Source organism: Schistosoma mansoni, chromosome 1, assembly GCF_000237925.1.
Source record: "Schistosoma mansoni strain Puerto Rico chromosome 1, complete genome".
NCBI classification, from domain to species: domain Eukaryota; kingdom Metazoa; phylum Platyhelminthes; class Trematoda; order Strigeidida; family Schistosomatidae; genus Schistosoma; species Schistosoma mansoni.
The window spans coordinates 32,278,706-32,293,423 of NC_031495.1; the positions used below are offsets into that span (position 1 = coordinate 32,278,706).

A 14,718-nucleotide genomic window follows, 5' to 3' on the forward strand; every position below is an offset into this window, starting at 1 on the left:
ATACGCCTACATAGATGACTTACTTATCGCCAGCAAAGACGAAAACGAACATCTAACTCATCTAAAATTGCTTTTTGAGAAGCTAAACGAGTATGGGTTAACAGTCAATCTCGACAAGTGTGAGTTTGGAAAGCAATCCCTCACCTTTCTAGGCCACTTACTCGACAATCAAGGTATTAGACCGGTTCCTGAGGAAACACAAATCATTAAAAATTATCCCTTACCTGACTCCTTCAAGAAACTACGACGTTTCCTTGGAATGATCAACTTTTATCGACGTTTTATTCCGAAATGTGCTCACATAGCGAAACCGCTAACGGATTTATTAAGGGGACGCGCTAAATCACTAATGATGACACCGCAAGCAATTCAAGCTTTCGAACAGTTGAAAAACGCATTAAACACTGAGGCATTGCTGGTCCGACGGAAGGTTAACGCACCTTTAGCAATAATGACCGACGCCTCTAATGTAGCGGTAGGTGCTGTACTTCAACAATGCGTCAATCAACAATGGCAACCCCTATCATTTTTCTCAAAAAAGCTAAATGCGACGCAAACAAAATATAGCACATTCAGTAGAGAACTAATGGCCGTCTATTTAGCCATCAAACACTTCCGGTATATGTTAGAAGGCAATTCTTTTACAATATTTACTGATCACAAGCCGCTAACTAAATCCTTGATGCAAAACCACGATAAATACAGTCCACGTGAAATTCGTCAACTAGAATTCGTTTCGCAATTTGCAGCTGACATACGCTATATAAAAGGCATGGAAAACGATGCAGCAGATGCACTATCTAGATTAAATATTAATACCTTCTCAATCCATGATATAAATTATCAAGATATGGCGAAACATCAAAAGCTCGACATGGAGCTAGAAAAACTTTTACAATCTAGTGAAACGAAACTATTATTCCAAAACATTCCCATAAACAACAAGGACACCTTAACCTGTGATATCTCAACAGGTAGAACTCGCCCCTTTGTACCTTATGATATGAGACGAAACATTTTTGAGAAATTGCACAACATATCCCATCCAGGTATAAAAGCCACTGTAAAGCTTATTACAGATAGGTTTGTGTGGCCAAACATAAACAAAGATGTACGAAAATGGTCTCGGGAATGCATCCAGTGCCAGAAGTCGAAAGTACACAGGCACATCATATCTCCTGCAGGAAATTTTCCCGTCGCCAGCTGTAGGTTCGACCACATTCATAAGAACATTGTTGAACCATTACCAATTTCCAATGGCTACACGCATATACTAACGTGTATAGATAGATTCACGAGATGGCCCGTAGCCGTCCCGTTAAAAGATACATCGGCATCAACAGTGGCGAGGAAATTAGTGAAACACTGGGTTACAAATTTCGGTGTCCCATCAACAATTACGACTGATCGTGGGGCTCAGTTTGAAAGCAAACTCTTTCAACAACTTACAGACACCTTTGGTATAAAGAGAATCAGAACCACTGCTTATCATCCAAATGCTAACGGAATGATAGAAAGGTTCCATCGACAACTAAAAGCCTCTTTGACGGCCGCAGGAGGAAATTACAAATGGGATGCCAAGCTTCCTTTGATATTATTAGGCATTCGCTCAACCATCAAACAGGACATCGGTTGTTGTGCGGCTGAGTTGGTTTATGGGACGACATTACGTTTGCCAGGTGAGTTTTTCGACCGTGCAACAGATGTTCCAGCAGATATAACCAATTACGTGCAACAATTGAAACGACAGATGGAAACCATTAGGTCCGTCGCACCACGAACTCAGAAGGCGAAGTCATTCGTGCCCATCGAATTAGACAAGTGTTCACATGTATTCGTCAGAAATGATAGGGTACGACAGCCTTTACAGACCCCTTACGACGGCCCTTTTAAAATTGTCCGAAAAGACAACAAAACAGTTACGATTGAAAAAGCTGGTAAACATGATACTGTTAGCATCGACAGAATAAAACCAGCGTTTTTGGAGCATGTCGAGGAACAAACAACAAAATCATGCAAATCCGCATCAAAGCAAGCACCACATAAACTACCTGCAACAAGCAATACTTCATACCAAAGTTCAACGGCTACAGAAACTACTACAAGATCAGGTAGGAGAGTACACTTTCCGGATAGGTACGTAGCAACAACCATACTTATCTAGCCCAAATGCTACAAATTGTTCTCTATTTTTATTAACTGTTCTTTATTGGCCCCACGGATTTTCATTATACTTACTTTTAACTTCATGCAATCCTTATACACATACATAAAACGTTTCAACACATACAAACTGTTATTACAGCTTAACGCTTACTCATCACATCGGATTGTACATTTATTTTATAAACAATTTTTTTTATCACTTTGTCGAACATAGATGTTAATAAAAAAATCTTTTTTTTATGAAAAAAACACATCTACGTTCTGGATGGGAGCTTATGTAGCAAGCCCATTCAACTACTGTATTTTTTGTGTGCTCTCTGTAATCCTAACATTTAACCCACTGTAAATTTATGTGTGAGTCTGATTGAGCGCATGCTGCACATCAATCCTTAATTTGTTCTCTCATTGGTTGTAAACAAAGACAATCAATAATTTATCCACAATCCATTAACACTCAAAAATATATAAGGATTTTTACCACACACACACACACTCACTTGTTTTCCCGGTGTGCTTGCTATCTGTACGCTTGTGGATTTTACCGAGCTTCAACAATAAACTATCTCTATAACTGGTGTTCAGGCTTTTGAATAAATCTCGAGTAAACCCGTAATTCTACTAGGAGATTTAGCCTGCAGTAAATATTCAGTTAGCGGGATATTATTTATTTATTGGAGTCAGATATAGAGGAATTAATCCTCTACAAGTTTTCTTCATAATACTTTCAAAAACTGATTAAACTAAGCTAACAGTACTTACAATGTTCAATTAGGGGATGTAAGTAAATGACAACTGAGTATATTTGGATATATTTTTAAAAATCTGATAATTAAGAAACCTGATGAATTCTGTCGATTGGAATAACAACAGACTGGAAAGATTGTTAAATCAGTGAAAAGGTTTGGACTGTAAATCTAGTCAACACTGAATTGAAATGCCCAAACTAATGGTCAGGTACGTTAACTGACAGGAGTGATGTACTGGTAACCACTCCCTTATTTATTACGAATAGATAATCCTTTATTACTATTTAAGTGGACAATTAAGTTTTTAACCTTTTCTGATTTTCTTGTTTAGGAAAGAATCATGGTACAGTGATGAAAACTTATACTAATTCGTAAATAAATATTTGTAAATAATTATACTAATTTTAATTTATTAACCTTATTAGTAAGTGTTGATGAGAGTAGCCAGTATGAATTAACCATAAATACAAGTTAACATATTAATGATCGAGCTCCAGACTGATAAATTCCTTTAATATAACGGTTAAGATTCGTCAACAATATGTCTCAACTGCTAAAGCTGTATATACGGATAAGAGTGAAATGATAAATGAAGAAGCTATAGTAAAGAAATCCACACAAAGAAGCATTACAAATCAATTCAAAATCCTTTTCGATTACGAAGAAATATTATTTAGAACTTATGGAACATGAGTGACTTTTTTGGATTGATGTTTCCTTGTATCTGATTTCTACTGGAAAAATATCTTATATTAATTACTTCAAAAAAGCGAGGACGACATAATTTGCTTTGTTTACATTTGTAAAGCGAAACAATTGCATGGTATATTGTTATATCCTAGTGAAGATTAAAGTACGGGTAACTTCTGAGATCTATTAATGAACTAATATTCTATAAATATTCTTATTGTATAACTATTCAGTAATTAGATTGTGTGTATCTATATTCATCTTACTATAAGGTTCAGGTTAACCTATAGATTATTACTATACGATTTACTGTTCCTAAATTATACTCAGTTTATTGATTACTGTCTCCCACGTCCACAGCCACTTTTTGACTTTATTGTGTATAAATGTTATTCCCTATTTTATGGTGCGTTGCGGTGTTTGGATATATAAACCCAGTATGTCTAAAATAAATGATCCGCATAGAAGAGTTGTTATTGGTGTTCTGAACTCAACTGGAAGGGTTAGGCGGACAAAGGATCAATAAGGACGCTAGGCTGCTCATACCAGCCGAACGTCATTGGTTTGGCACGGGCTAAGATTGGATAAGTCGTATTTCGATTGGTGAATAAATCATGTAATAAAAAGCCGGGCTTAAATATACAACATATATCAATTACGTCAAACTCAACTAGTGAATGCACGAATTGTGGCAGATTTCAGGGAAAATACCAAATACAGAAATACTTTCGGTAGATGAAAATAAATCGTTCCGCAAAGACAATACACAAAGTTCTTGCAGGAAATTATGGCTTGTATGACTAAGAAAGGCTAGGATTAAAAACGAACACTCACAAGTAATCACAATTAACCTGCAGTAAAAATTACTTAAATGTCACGTTAATCCCTAAAAATAATGGAAGTAAACAATCCCAGCTGCATCAAGAATTTCAATTTGTAGCATTTTTATTGTTTAAATGACAACCAGTGATCAATGATAGAGCGTCCGCATCAGGAAATGAAGAAAGATTTTTGAAAGTCGAAGTAATGCTGCACAACTTCAAAGTAAAGGCGAATAGCGTTAAATGAAATAATTATATTTGAATGATCTCATCAATAGAAATTTAGACCATTCTAACGTTTAGTTTGGTCCTCTGGTTTAAACTTCTTTAATGGGAATATAGTCGAATTGCTCAAATCTCAATCGATGAGATCATTTTAATACAAGTTTTACATCTGATTTCCTCTATACATTGGGAGCCCAATTTTTTTCGAACTATTTGCTCAAATATTGACAAACAATCACACAGAGGTGAATAAATTACCCAGTGAAATTTTTTCAAATAGAAAAACAATTATTCAACCTACTAGGCATACTCCATGTTGGATCACCATCATCATTCTTAGTCTTTCTCTTCCTACTTGCTTGATATAAAGTAGATATCCCCTTCTGTTTTTTTGTTAGCGAACATTCGGCTTTTGATTTCATTGTAGCGTTATCGCCATCATCACTTTCTGAATCACTTAATGTCAAATAGTCTATTTTTTTTTAGAAAAAAAGTATTATTATGAGTTGACGGTGAAGAAAATGTCATTTTACTCAAAGTTACACAGAAAGATAAGTTTCAGATTACAAACATAATGTAATTACAAGTCTCAATCATTCATAAAACCACCGAAAAATAGAGTGAAAAGCTGAATATCTACTACAATCAATTTAATGATCCGTTACAAACATTCACCTTTTATCCATCTCACTCCAAATAAGATAAAATGAGAAGGCATCACGATTTGTAGTGTGCACGTCACACTTGAACTCATAGAACAGATTATATAGTTCAATCCTACTTTTGCTAATTTAAACAACAGATAGACTGAGTATCCTTCATGAATTTAGTTTTGATTAGCACATAGAGTAGTTAAGGCCAAATAGTCCTATAAGTAGATGAAGAAGTGTCTGACCAGTCTTGTACCTTAATTTGTATTTGAATGATCTAAATTATCAATAAGATTTTTTCATATTTTACTTTTATAAATGTGGTGTGGCAAATTATATCAACATTATAATTTGGAAGTATGATAAGTACTATTTAATAAGAAATTGACAACAAAACCTCTTACATGTAACACAGACTTTGCATAACCTTCAGTTAAACTTGGTAACTACAAGCAATTTAGTAATTGAATAAACAGACATACCATCTTTTGTGAATAATAAATGAAGATACTACTTCACAGTTCAAACGTAAGTCCATGAAGTATTTATGATTGTAATACGACATTGGAATGTTAAATACTGAAACCCCTGAATTATAGTTTCATCATAGCCTACAAATTTATAAGTGATTAAACAATAACCATATTATTTGATTTTCCTAATTTAAGACAGAAGGTCTGAAACAGTGCCTGAGGAAAAATTCGGCAGTAACGAGACTTCATGCACAAGGATGAAATCATGTTTTCTTTCATTTTTGTACAAGTTAGGGACGTTTGAAACATGACAACCATCTTCACATTTTGTCAACAATATTGGTTTACTGCTAAACTGTCTGATGAGTTAGTAAATCTTTATCAAATGAAGTGATTGACAAAAGTATCTGTTGGGGATGCTAGATCGACAGAAACCATCTGGTAAACGTCTCATTCTTGCAATTTTATTTTGCGAATTCGAATTTCTCATTTTCGCGCCAAAATCACCCACTTTACCTTGAGTTTGTATTTCTCACATTACTTACTCACGCCTGTTACCCCTCGTGAAGGAGCATAGGCTGCCCACCAGTACTCTCCGTCCAACCTTGTCCTGGGCAATTCTTTCCAGTTGATATTCATTCTTTTGATGTCTACTTCCAATCCCCGAAGTAGTGTGTTCTTCAGCCTTCCTCTTTTCCGTTTCCTTTCAGAATTCCAGGTTAGGGCTTGCCTCGTGATGCAGTTTGGTGATTTCCGCAATGCATATCCTATCCATTTTCAATGTCTTTTCCTAATTTTGCTCTTCAGCATTTCCTAAATGAGAAGACCTTAAACGCCAGTGGTTCGTTTCCTTTATTAGTACACTATTTTGTGACGTTTCCCAAGAACATTTTAGTACTGTATATATATGCATGAGTTGTGTGCTTGTTTATTCGTGCTTCCGACTGCCTGGAGAATATTAATTTCGCTCGACTGAATCTGATCTTCTATCTCTAGTTAGCAGGGCGGGGCATAGTGGAATAACCTAGCTTGTCCTGTTGTAGTGTTCTGTTAGCCGGTTTTAGGTGATATCGTAATCTCTCTAAACGTAGCAGTATCCCAAACTTCACTTGTCTCGTTACACGTCAATAGCTTGTGTAGAAGTAGGTTGGAGGACAGCTGGAAGAGGCCAAACTAAGACTTGGCATCAGTCTACGAAGTCATTGATTGTTGGTCTGAGCAGTATTGGTAGGTCTAGACTACCTGACTGTAGTCAGGGTGATAACTGCGATCCGTAGTAACATGGTTCAGAATTGATCCCAGTAGAGTAGATGGATTCACTTTTTATCTTCTTCCAGGTCTTGAGTATTAGTACTCCTCTAGATATACCTCGCTGTCTTATAGAACCATCTTCACAATATTTAGTACATCTCATAATTTCTACTGCATTATTTAGACTCCTCGCTACATATCTTGTGAAATTTATCTCGTACTAATGGAGTACGACAAATTGGGGTAATGTACATTTGTGGTAGACTCTACGTTAATTATGACTAACTGAAAACCAGATAAAATTCTGATAATAATCATTACATCAAAGACGATAAAACTGGTGATAAGACATAACCAATACAATCTACAGAAGAAATTTGAAATCTCCAATACATCGGTTGTCTCTTTACTAGTATAAATAATATGTAGCTAAAAATCAATCAGTTATGCAATTAGAGGAAGAATAATATTAAGCATATATAAATAATCATTCATACATACAATGGTCTCCGATTAATCGACTTTTTTCCAAACCCGGAAGTGCTTCAAGGATATCTGCATCATCAGTAATAACATGTTTTTCGTTCTCATTTCCTTTTATCGAGCGCTTTGGTTCACGTAAATTTTTGAAATAAGTTTGTCTATTTGGTATCCAGCCTAGACCTCCAATATGTCTATCTTTAAGTTCCCAGTTAGTTTCCTTACCTAACTCACGGTTCAAACATTCGATACTTTTAGAATTTGAACAGCTTTCAATTGCTCGTCCATTAGATCTATAACTGAAAACATGGAAGAGAAGTGATATATATATATATATATATATATATTCCAATCTAAAAATATGATCAAGTTAGGGGGGTATCAGCCTGGAAGAAACTTATCCAGTTATTTAGAAGAGGAAAGTTGCTATGAAAAGCTTATATTAATAGTGAGATTTCCATCTGAACCGCATATATATTATATGGTGAATTTTAACTGTGGTATGGCGGGATGATAGCAATTTTCTGAAGTAAATCTACTATTAAGTATGTAACTGCTTTCAGTGAACTACAAAGAAATATAAATCAAACCACTTTGTTAAGTTTGTTATTTTCATCCTACCTGTACTAAAAAGTAGTACATTCTACGATGAAAATAAAATAATGAATGATGGCTCTTGATTTTTCAAATTATGTGATTTATAATGATTAGTCTTTATAAACCTGAACTATTATTGTCATCTAAATTTTTAATTCACACCCAAAGCTGGATTTGTTGTGAAATCTTGAGGCTTACGGGTAAACAATATAATCACCACACAGAGAAGCCAATGAAAATAGAGATCTTACATGTTCACCTAATAATTTCAATGAAAAAGAGGTGAAAATTTAAAGCGTAAACTGGTTTGTAACACAGAAACTAATGAGTAACAACTCACTTGGAATGCTTTGAAAATATCTCTGATTTGGAATAATTTGCTAAAAAACCTGAGTTTTTTGTTGAACGTGAAGATATTGAATTTACGACCTCAGACAGTCTTTCAATGAGACTTGGACATAACATGTCTAACTGACTTTGATTCGGAAGAAAGTAATCTCTTTCTTCTGGTGGGAGCTTAAAATAAACGGAAACCGGAAAGATAAGATGATTCTCAATGAAAACGGTAAACTAAGGGGAAGTCTGAATCAATACATATACTATCACCATAATACTCCAAACATAAACAATATGATAAATCACCTGGACAGTAAATAATTTGTGCATTTTTTCAAACTGATACAATTTACGACAGAACACAGTGAGGGAAATAATAGGATAAAAAAATACACAAAACCTTTCTGAAAACAATGAAGTAGAGGAAGAAAAATTATAGGGCATTGAGAGGTCCGAGATTTATAGGAAAATAAATGGATCCATTTAAACCACTGCCACCAACTCCACACTATGTAAGGTCTCCAATCATAAGTCATGGTTAATCTATGGATCCCAACAATGAAATATGTAGTCACTGATACGGCTGAAAAACTGAATGTCCTTATTTGTACAGTAGTTGGTGCTTAGGCTAGTGCTTTCCTGAAAACACCGATAATTATAAATCTGAAGTTTTGATACAAAATAGTTTCATCATAATAAATGTTAACACTTGTATTTACAACTTTATATTTAATGATCCATAACCGTGTCAATAAATATTTATTTGTGAAGACCACCGTTTTTCAAGTGAGACAATTTTTTTTCAACTAGTTTTTCACCATGGCTCTACACTAATATATATATGATTTACAATAATTAAATAACACTCATATTTTTTTTAAAAAACGGTATCAAAATTCGACACTTACTATCATTTAAATGGGAAGTTGTTTAGACTTTTTAAGGGATGACTCAACGAAAGGGAAAATTGTCACCTAACTAAAATAAAGTTTAACAGATTTCGGATAACTATTAATTAAGAGGCCCTAATTATATCTCCAAGAAGTTAGAGAAGACACGAGAGTAGAATTTAATTAAAAGTTCCCTACTATTGGTTGATATAAATGCAGTGATTAGACCATAAGCAAACCAACTAGCTGCACGGATGTTTATATATTTTCCATTATACACTAACAACTAGTAGTGTTGTGATGTGGGTTACCTATATCCATATAAGTAGTATATAACGATGGTCGAGCATTGAATGTATTTCAGTAGAAGATCGATAACGGCAACAAAACCCTATTGGTATGAAAATGCGTGAACAATAATAATCGGATACGATGGACCAATGTTTGCAGAAGGAACGGTCAAGATTGAGACAATTGACTGACAGTTTGCAAATTAACTATTTACTATATGGTTCTCATATTTTACTGAGATATTCTGTAATTTTGTGCTTAAATACATTCGATTGTCCCTACTCGTGTTCTTGTTCCCTACAGTGTAACCTAGGAACGGGAGATCTTAAGTGACATTTCATAAAGCGCAGGTACGTACAGCTGAGCGCTTACGTATATAAATAGACGTAAACTTCGCAATTTATTAGACATTACTAAAGTAACATAAAACTTATGAATGGTGAAACCAGAAGATTGGAGAAATACTTTGGACCAATAACATGGAATGAGGTATTCAGCAAATATGAACAGACTCAACGATATACGGTGGAAATTTGTTTTTGAGTGTCGGTGGAATTTACATAATATGACCCTATTGGTATATAGAAATTAGAATCTGAACACCTGAGCCACAAGTGCGACACCTTACTATTCCATGAAGGGTCCGCTTTCGGAGTTGTTGACACCGCACAAAAACTGTGCGATTATATTCTTCCATTAACGATTGTGAAAACCTAATTGGATTTCCTAAGTACCCAATTAACTTCTGAATGAAGTTCTATATTGATTATGGGAACATAGGTTAAAAATTACACCGCATTACACAACTATACATCGAGTTTTATACTTGGTGAAAACTTGGACTTTTTATCATAATAAAGTTTTCAAACCTTTCACGATGATCATTCGGTGATATTTAACAATGCAAAATCTATGAAGAATACATAAAAAAGAGTATGAACATTATCCAAAATTAGGAATGTAGTTTGTTATAAAACATTCAGTTACCAAATGTCTTTTAGAATACCACAAAGGAAGAACTTTAGCCAAGCATTCAGCCGCTTCTACATCAAAAATAACCGGAATTTCGCCATCAGTCAAGTTATCTACAATAATAGTGAAAATTTGAAAAATTTCGCAGTTGGAGAAGGTGAAATATTTGGCACAATAATTTAATAAATTATGTCGCTGAAATATATTGACTGAGATACTTACTAGTTAGTCTGTCCAGGAGACATTGGCTATAAAACCAATGAACTTTCTCAAAATTGGGGAAAAGAAATTTAATTGGAGTTTTACATTTTTGTTCCATGCGATAAATTCTACAGTAAGAACAATACAAACTAAACTAAGGAATTAAAACAAAAAGTTATTAAGTGATCAAATAATATTAGGACCTAGTGTAAATAATGAGCCACTTGTAATTTATCTACGTCCTTCAGATTATTTTTTTCTAATTCTCAATAACTGTTCACTTCAACCAACATATCCCAGTTTCAATAATTTTCATTTCCAACTTGTATCAAAGGAAATATAGTGAAAACTAGTTTTCTTGACTCGCTACAACAGTGCTTCAAAAGCTATTTGACTTTTAATGCTTACAACTTAAATCAAATGAAACAGTAGGCTCTGCTAGCCAAACTCTATTATAGTTGGTTGTAAATTAAGTGTGCTACCACACTATATGAGTCATAGAGGCAAGACAATTTCCTCGACTTAACCCGACGAATATAGTGGTGCCTACAATTAAATGTACTACATAAAATCTTAACCCGCAAATACAGACTTATGTTTTCAGTGAAACAACAAAGCGATTAGGTGTTCATTTTAAAGACTAGTACCATGCAACCATTTTCAGTACATTTGTCTAGATAATTCAATAAGCGCCGGAAGAAACTGCTTTGATCGATATTTTGTTTAGATCTACTGTTACTTACAAAGTAGTTGGAACTCAAATATGACGAACAATCCTTCCTAAAATCGACCAAACTTAATAAGAATGAAGACAATATGATGTGACAACGAAAGTTGAGCAGAGCAGCAAAATGATTAAGTATTTTGTCTAAAAGTTAGGATGATTGCTGTTACTCACCTCCTGTCATTGACAGTTTTTGAACAGTATAAAATTTAGCCACAGGACAAGACATTTTTATTACCGTGATTGGTAAATGTCCACCGGACATAAGAGACTAGGATATTGTTATGAAGTTGGATAGACTGAAAACTAACTTTACTTTACTACATCGGCAAGACAAAATGGTGTAATGGCTTTTCTCATGTTGCTCTTGTTAAACCTAACCCTTTCTCTGTATATCCACGTATATGGAAAGCTGAGACATTGGATAACTATGATGTACTTCAAAGATTAGTGAACCACTTATTTAAAGAAAGATCAAACACAAAGATTAAATTTATCTTGGACTTAGATTGAGTTAATCTCTGTCAAAAACAAAAATAATTCTGAATCTCTATTGAGACCTGAACTCGGCTACATTGCATCGATGGGGGAAATTAAGAAATATTTTTGCTGACACCATGATTTAGATCACAGCAGTCAAACGTGCACTTGGTTCCTGAATAGCATGTAAAAACAAGTCAAAATTTTCCACACCTCAAGAAGCTCATAAATCCCAAGAAAATGTTAACTGACTTCATAAACTTGTTATCTGTTAAAATAAAATCTTAACGAAACTACACATTGGACAATGTCACATCAGGTGGGAAAATTGTCTAGTACGAATAATGCTGGTTTTTTGCACAGAATCCCAGACAAAAAATCGGCATGAATATCTAGCATTGGGATTGTATAATAACCAGTGCCGACCGATAATAAATTCAGAATTACACCACTAAACCCCATTTTATTATTTTAGAGCCGAAGCGAATAGTTAACGACCTAAAATAACCATCTAAACTTTTATAAAACATGATAATTAATCACATGGTTTAAAATATGAAGCAAGTAATCAGACCACGTAAATATACTTCAATAACCTACCTGAGTTGCATAGATACATGCAATCCACTTAGGAAATTCCCTCCAAAAACTAGACAATCAGAAGGCGTGTAAACAGCGTGGATCCAACCAGATGGTAGGAAGATTGTTTGGCCCGGTAAAATACGAAGGCAGTAAACTGTAGGTCTATTTACGTTACTATTCGATTCTAGAAAAGTAACTCAGAGCTGTGTTCCACAATGCACAGACGAATGCTTACCTTGCTCCCGAAGACTATCCACAAAGTCTGGGAAGAATGTCGCCCTATGATTGCTGCTCATACACCATCGCCAATAAGCAGAAACAAACTCGGGTGTAGGCGGCATCAAGTAAAACACCTTTTCGCCCTATTCTCATAGACCTCACACTGAATAGGAAAACCTACCCACATGACATGGTACCAAACAGACGATCCACCGAAATCTATATGGAAGTCAGTATAACTGCCTTTCATACTTAAAAGACAGTATTTTTGGACAGTTGGTGCAGTCTCGTCAACAAATTCGATATCTTTAAGGTCGTTAGGGTCATCTTCCGGCCAACAGGTTGTGACAAGACTAAGTTCCGAAACGACATGCGGAGGATGTACAAACTTTGCAAGGCTACTTTTGATGTTAAGACAACATATGTTACCTGGTTCTTGAAAACTCCAGACTCAGCATATTTAACAGCACCTGTCGACGAGGTGAGGAAAAGTGATCGACCAGTTCTTGGAGTGTCATTTGTATCTCGACTTGCTGACGAACATCGATGACATCAACCTGAGTACTAGGATCTAAAACCGATGACCTTTATGGACTTCCAGTACCTATAAACCTGGTTAAATCTGTGTGAGAGAATGAGTCCAGCGGGACCTTAAGTCTTAGACCATCTTTTGATCGTACCAAAACGGGTTTTGAGAAACCATTCGCTTTAAAACTATGTCCACTAACATCACAACCATTCATAATAAGTACCTGATCATCAGCACTGTTACTACATATTAGGATAGGAAAATAAGTACCTTGTAAATTCACGAGCTAGAAGCATATCGACAAACTCCTTCGACCCAGAAAGAGCCATTAAAAGGTTGAGAAGGTGAATCTGGGAATCTTAAACAAAGTGGAATAGCGCCGACATTAATTTATCAAGTGCAGCGGTAATACCATAATACGCGCAACAATACATATCAATGGAATAATGAGTATTGCAACCTATTTCAAAAAACCTCTTTTCTATATGAGGAATAATATGGAATTGATAGAAGAACATTGAATTTCTCGCTTTTTCTGTAACAGGAAGCGAGAAAATCTACGCGGCTTGATAAAATCATTCTTTAGTAATGGAAGCGATTTGTCAGCAGCTCTTTGTGAACAAAAATGTACCATTCACACTAGCAAACAGTTATTAACTCAGTCAACGTATATTTTTCCAGTGTGTGGATGCTTCTGGAAGCTGATGTCTACTAGTCCGTTTATGGCGTGAGGTGTCTAATATATTTTATGGCTAAAATAAATGCCATATATCCACCTTCTGTATGACATTGTACGTGTGATCATGTTTACACTCAAAGTCTCTCATTTATTCGTGTAGATCTTGACCAAACTATACTCGTAATTACTTGGTGCATCCTTTACATTTGGGGTTCAAATTAAAAACACTGCCTACGTAATTCCGCTTTCTGATCCATTGACCACTGCCCTCGACTGAAGAGTGTAATAACCCTGTAATAACGTTTATAGACCGCCTTCCGCTGGGTGGGACTATTTGCCCAGATTATTTTTCAGTAACGCCTCAGGAGTATATTTAGTAAATGAGCGAACTGAATTCGTTTCGGCTACCCAAAAATGAATCTCGAATTGACTTCCTGTAGACTGCCAGTTTAAGTGTCTTATGCTGGTGATCGGGGCCTACTCGAGTCGGGTTGAAAATAGTGTGACCTCCAAGCTTACATTAAAGTAACACTTAGTGGTTAATACCTACCGTAGATTACCCTCACCCGCGATATACTAATACTGTGGCTGTTCTGATCACACCACATCATTTCAAACTACTACTTCTAATATAAAATTTTAATACGATGTTTTATTGCAACTTTTATGTGTAATGCACATAATACTGTCTACTCATTCATGTAATAATAATATAA

General features: G+C 35.1%; 1 protein-coding gene across 1 annotated transcript; it reads right to left on the minus strand.

Moving 5' to 3' along the window:
• Positions 1-4,920: 4,920 nt before the first annotated feature.
• On the minus strand, positions 4,921-13,722 carry Smp_196270 (putative phd/f-box containing protein; the record flags this gene model as incomplete). Its single annotated transcript, XM_018794081.1, has 11 exons — positions 13,594-13,722; positions 13,399-13,559; positions 13,224-13,365; positions 12,976-13,192; positions 12,811-12,937; positions 12,594-12,759; positions 10,811-10,917; positions 10,604-10,701; positions 8,440-8,615; positions 7,524-7,801; positions 4,921-5,120 (listed from the first exon to the last, which is right to left on the minus strand). The coding sequence occupies exons 1-11, from the start codon at positions 13,650-13,652 to the stop codon at positions 4,921-4,923; spliced, it is 1,731 nt and encodes a 576-aa protein (XP_018648529.1). The 5' UTR covers positions 13,653-13,722.
• Positions 13,723-14,718: the final 996 nt, after the last annotated feature.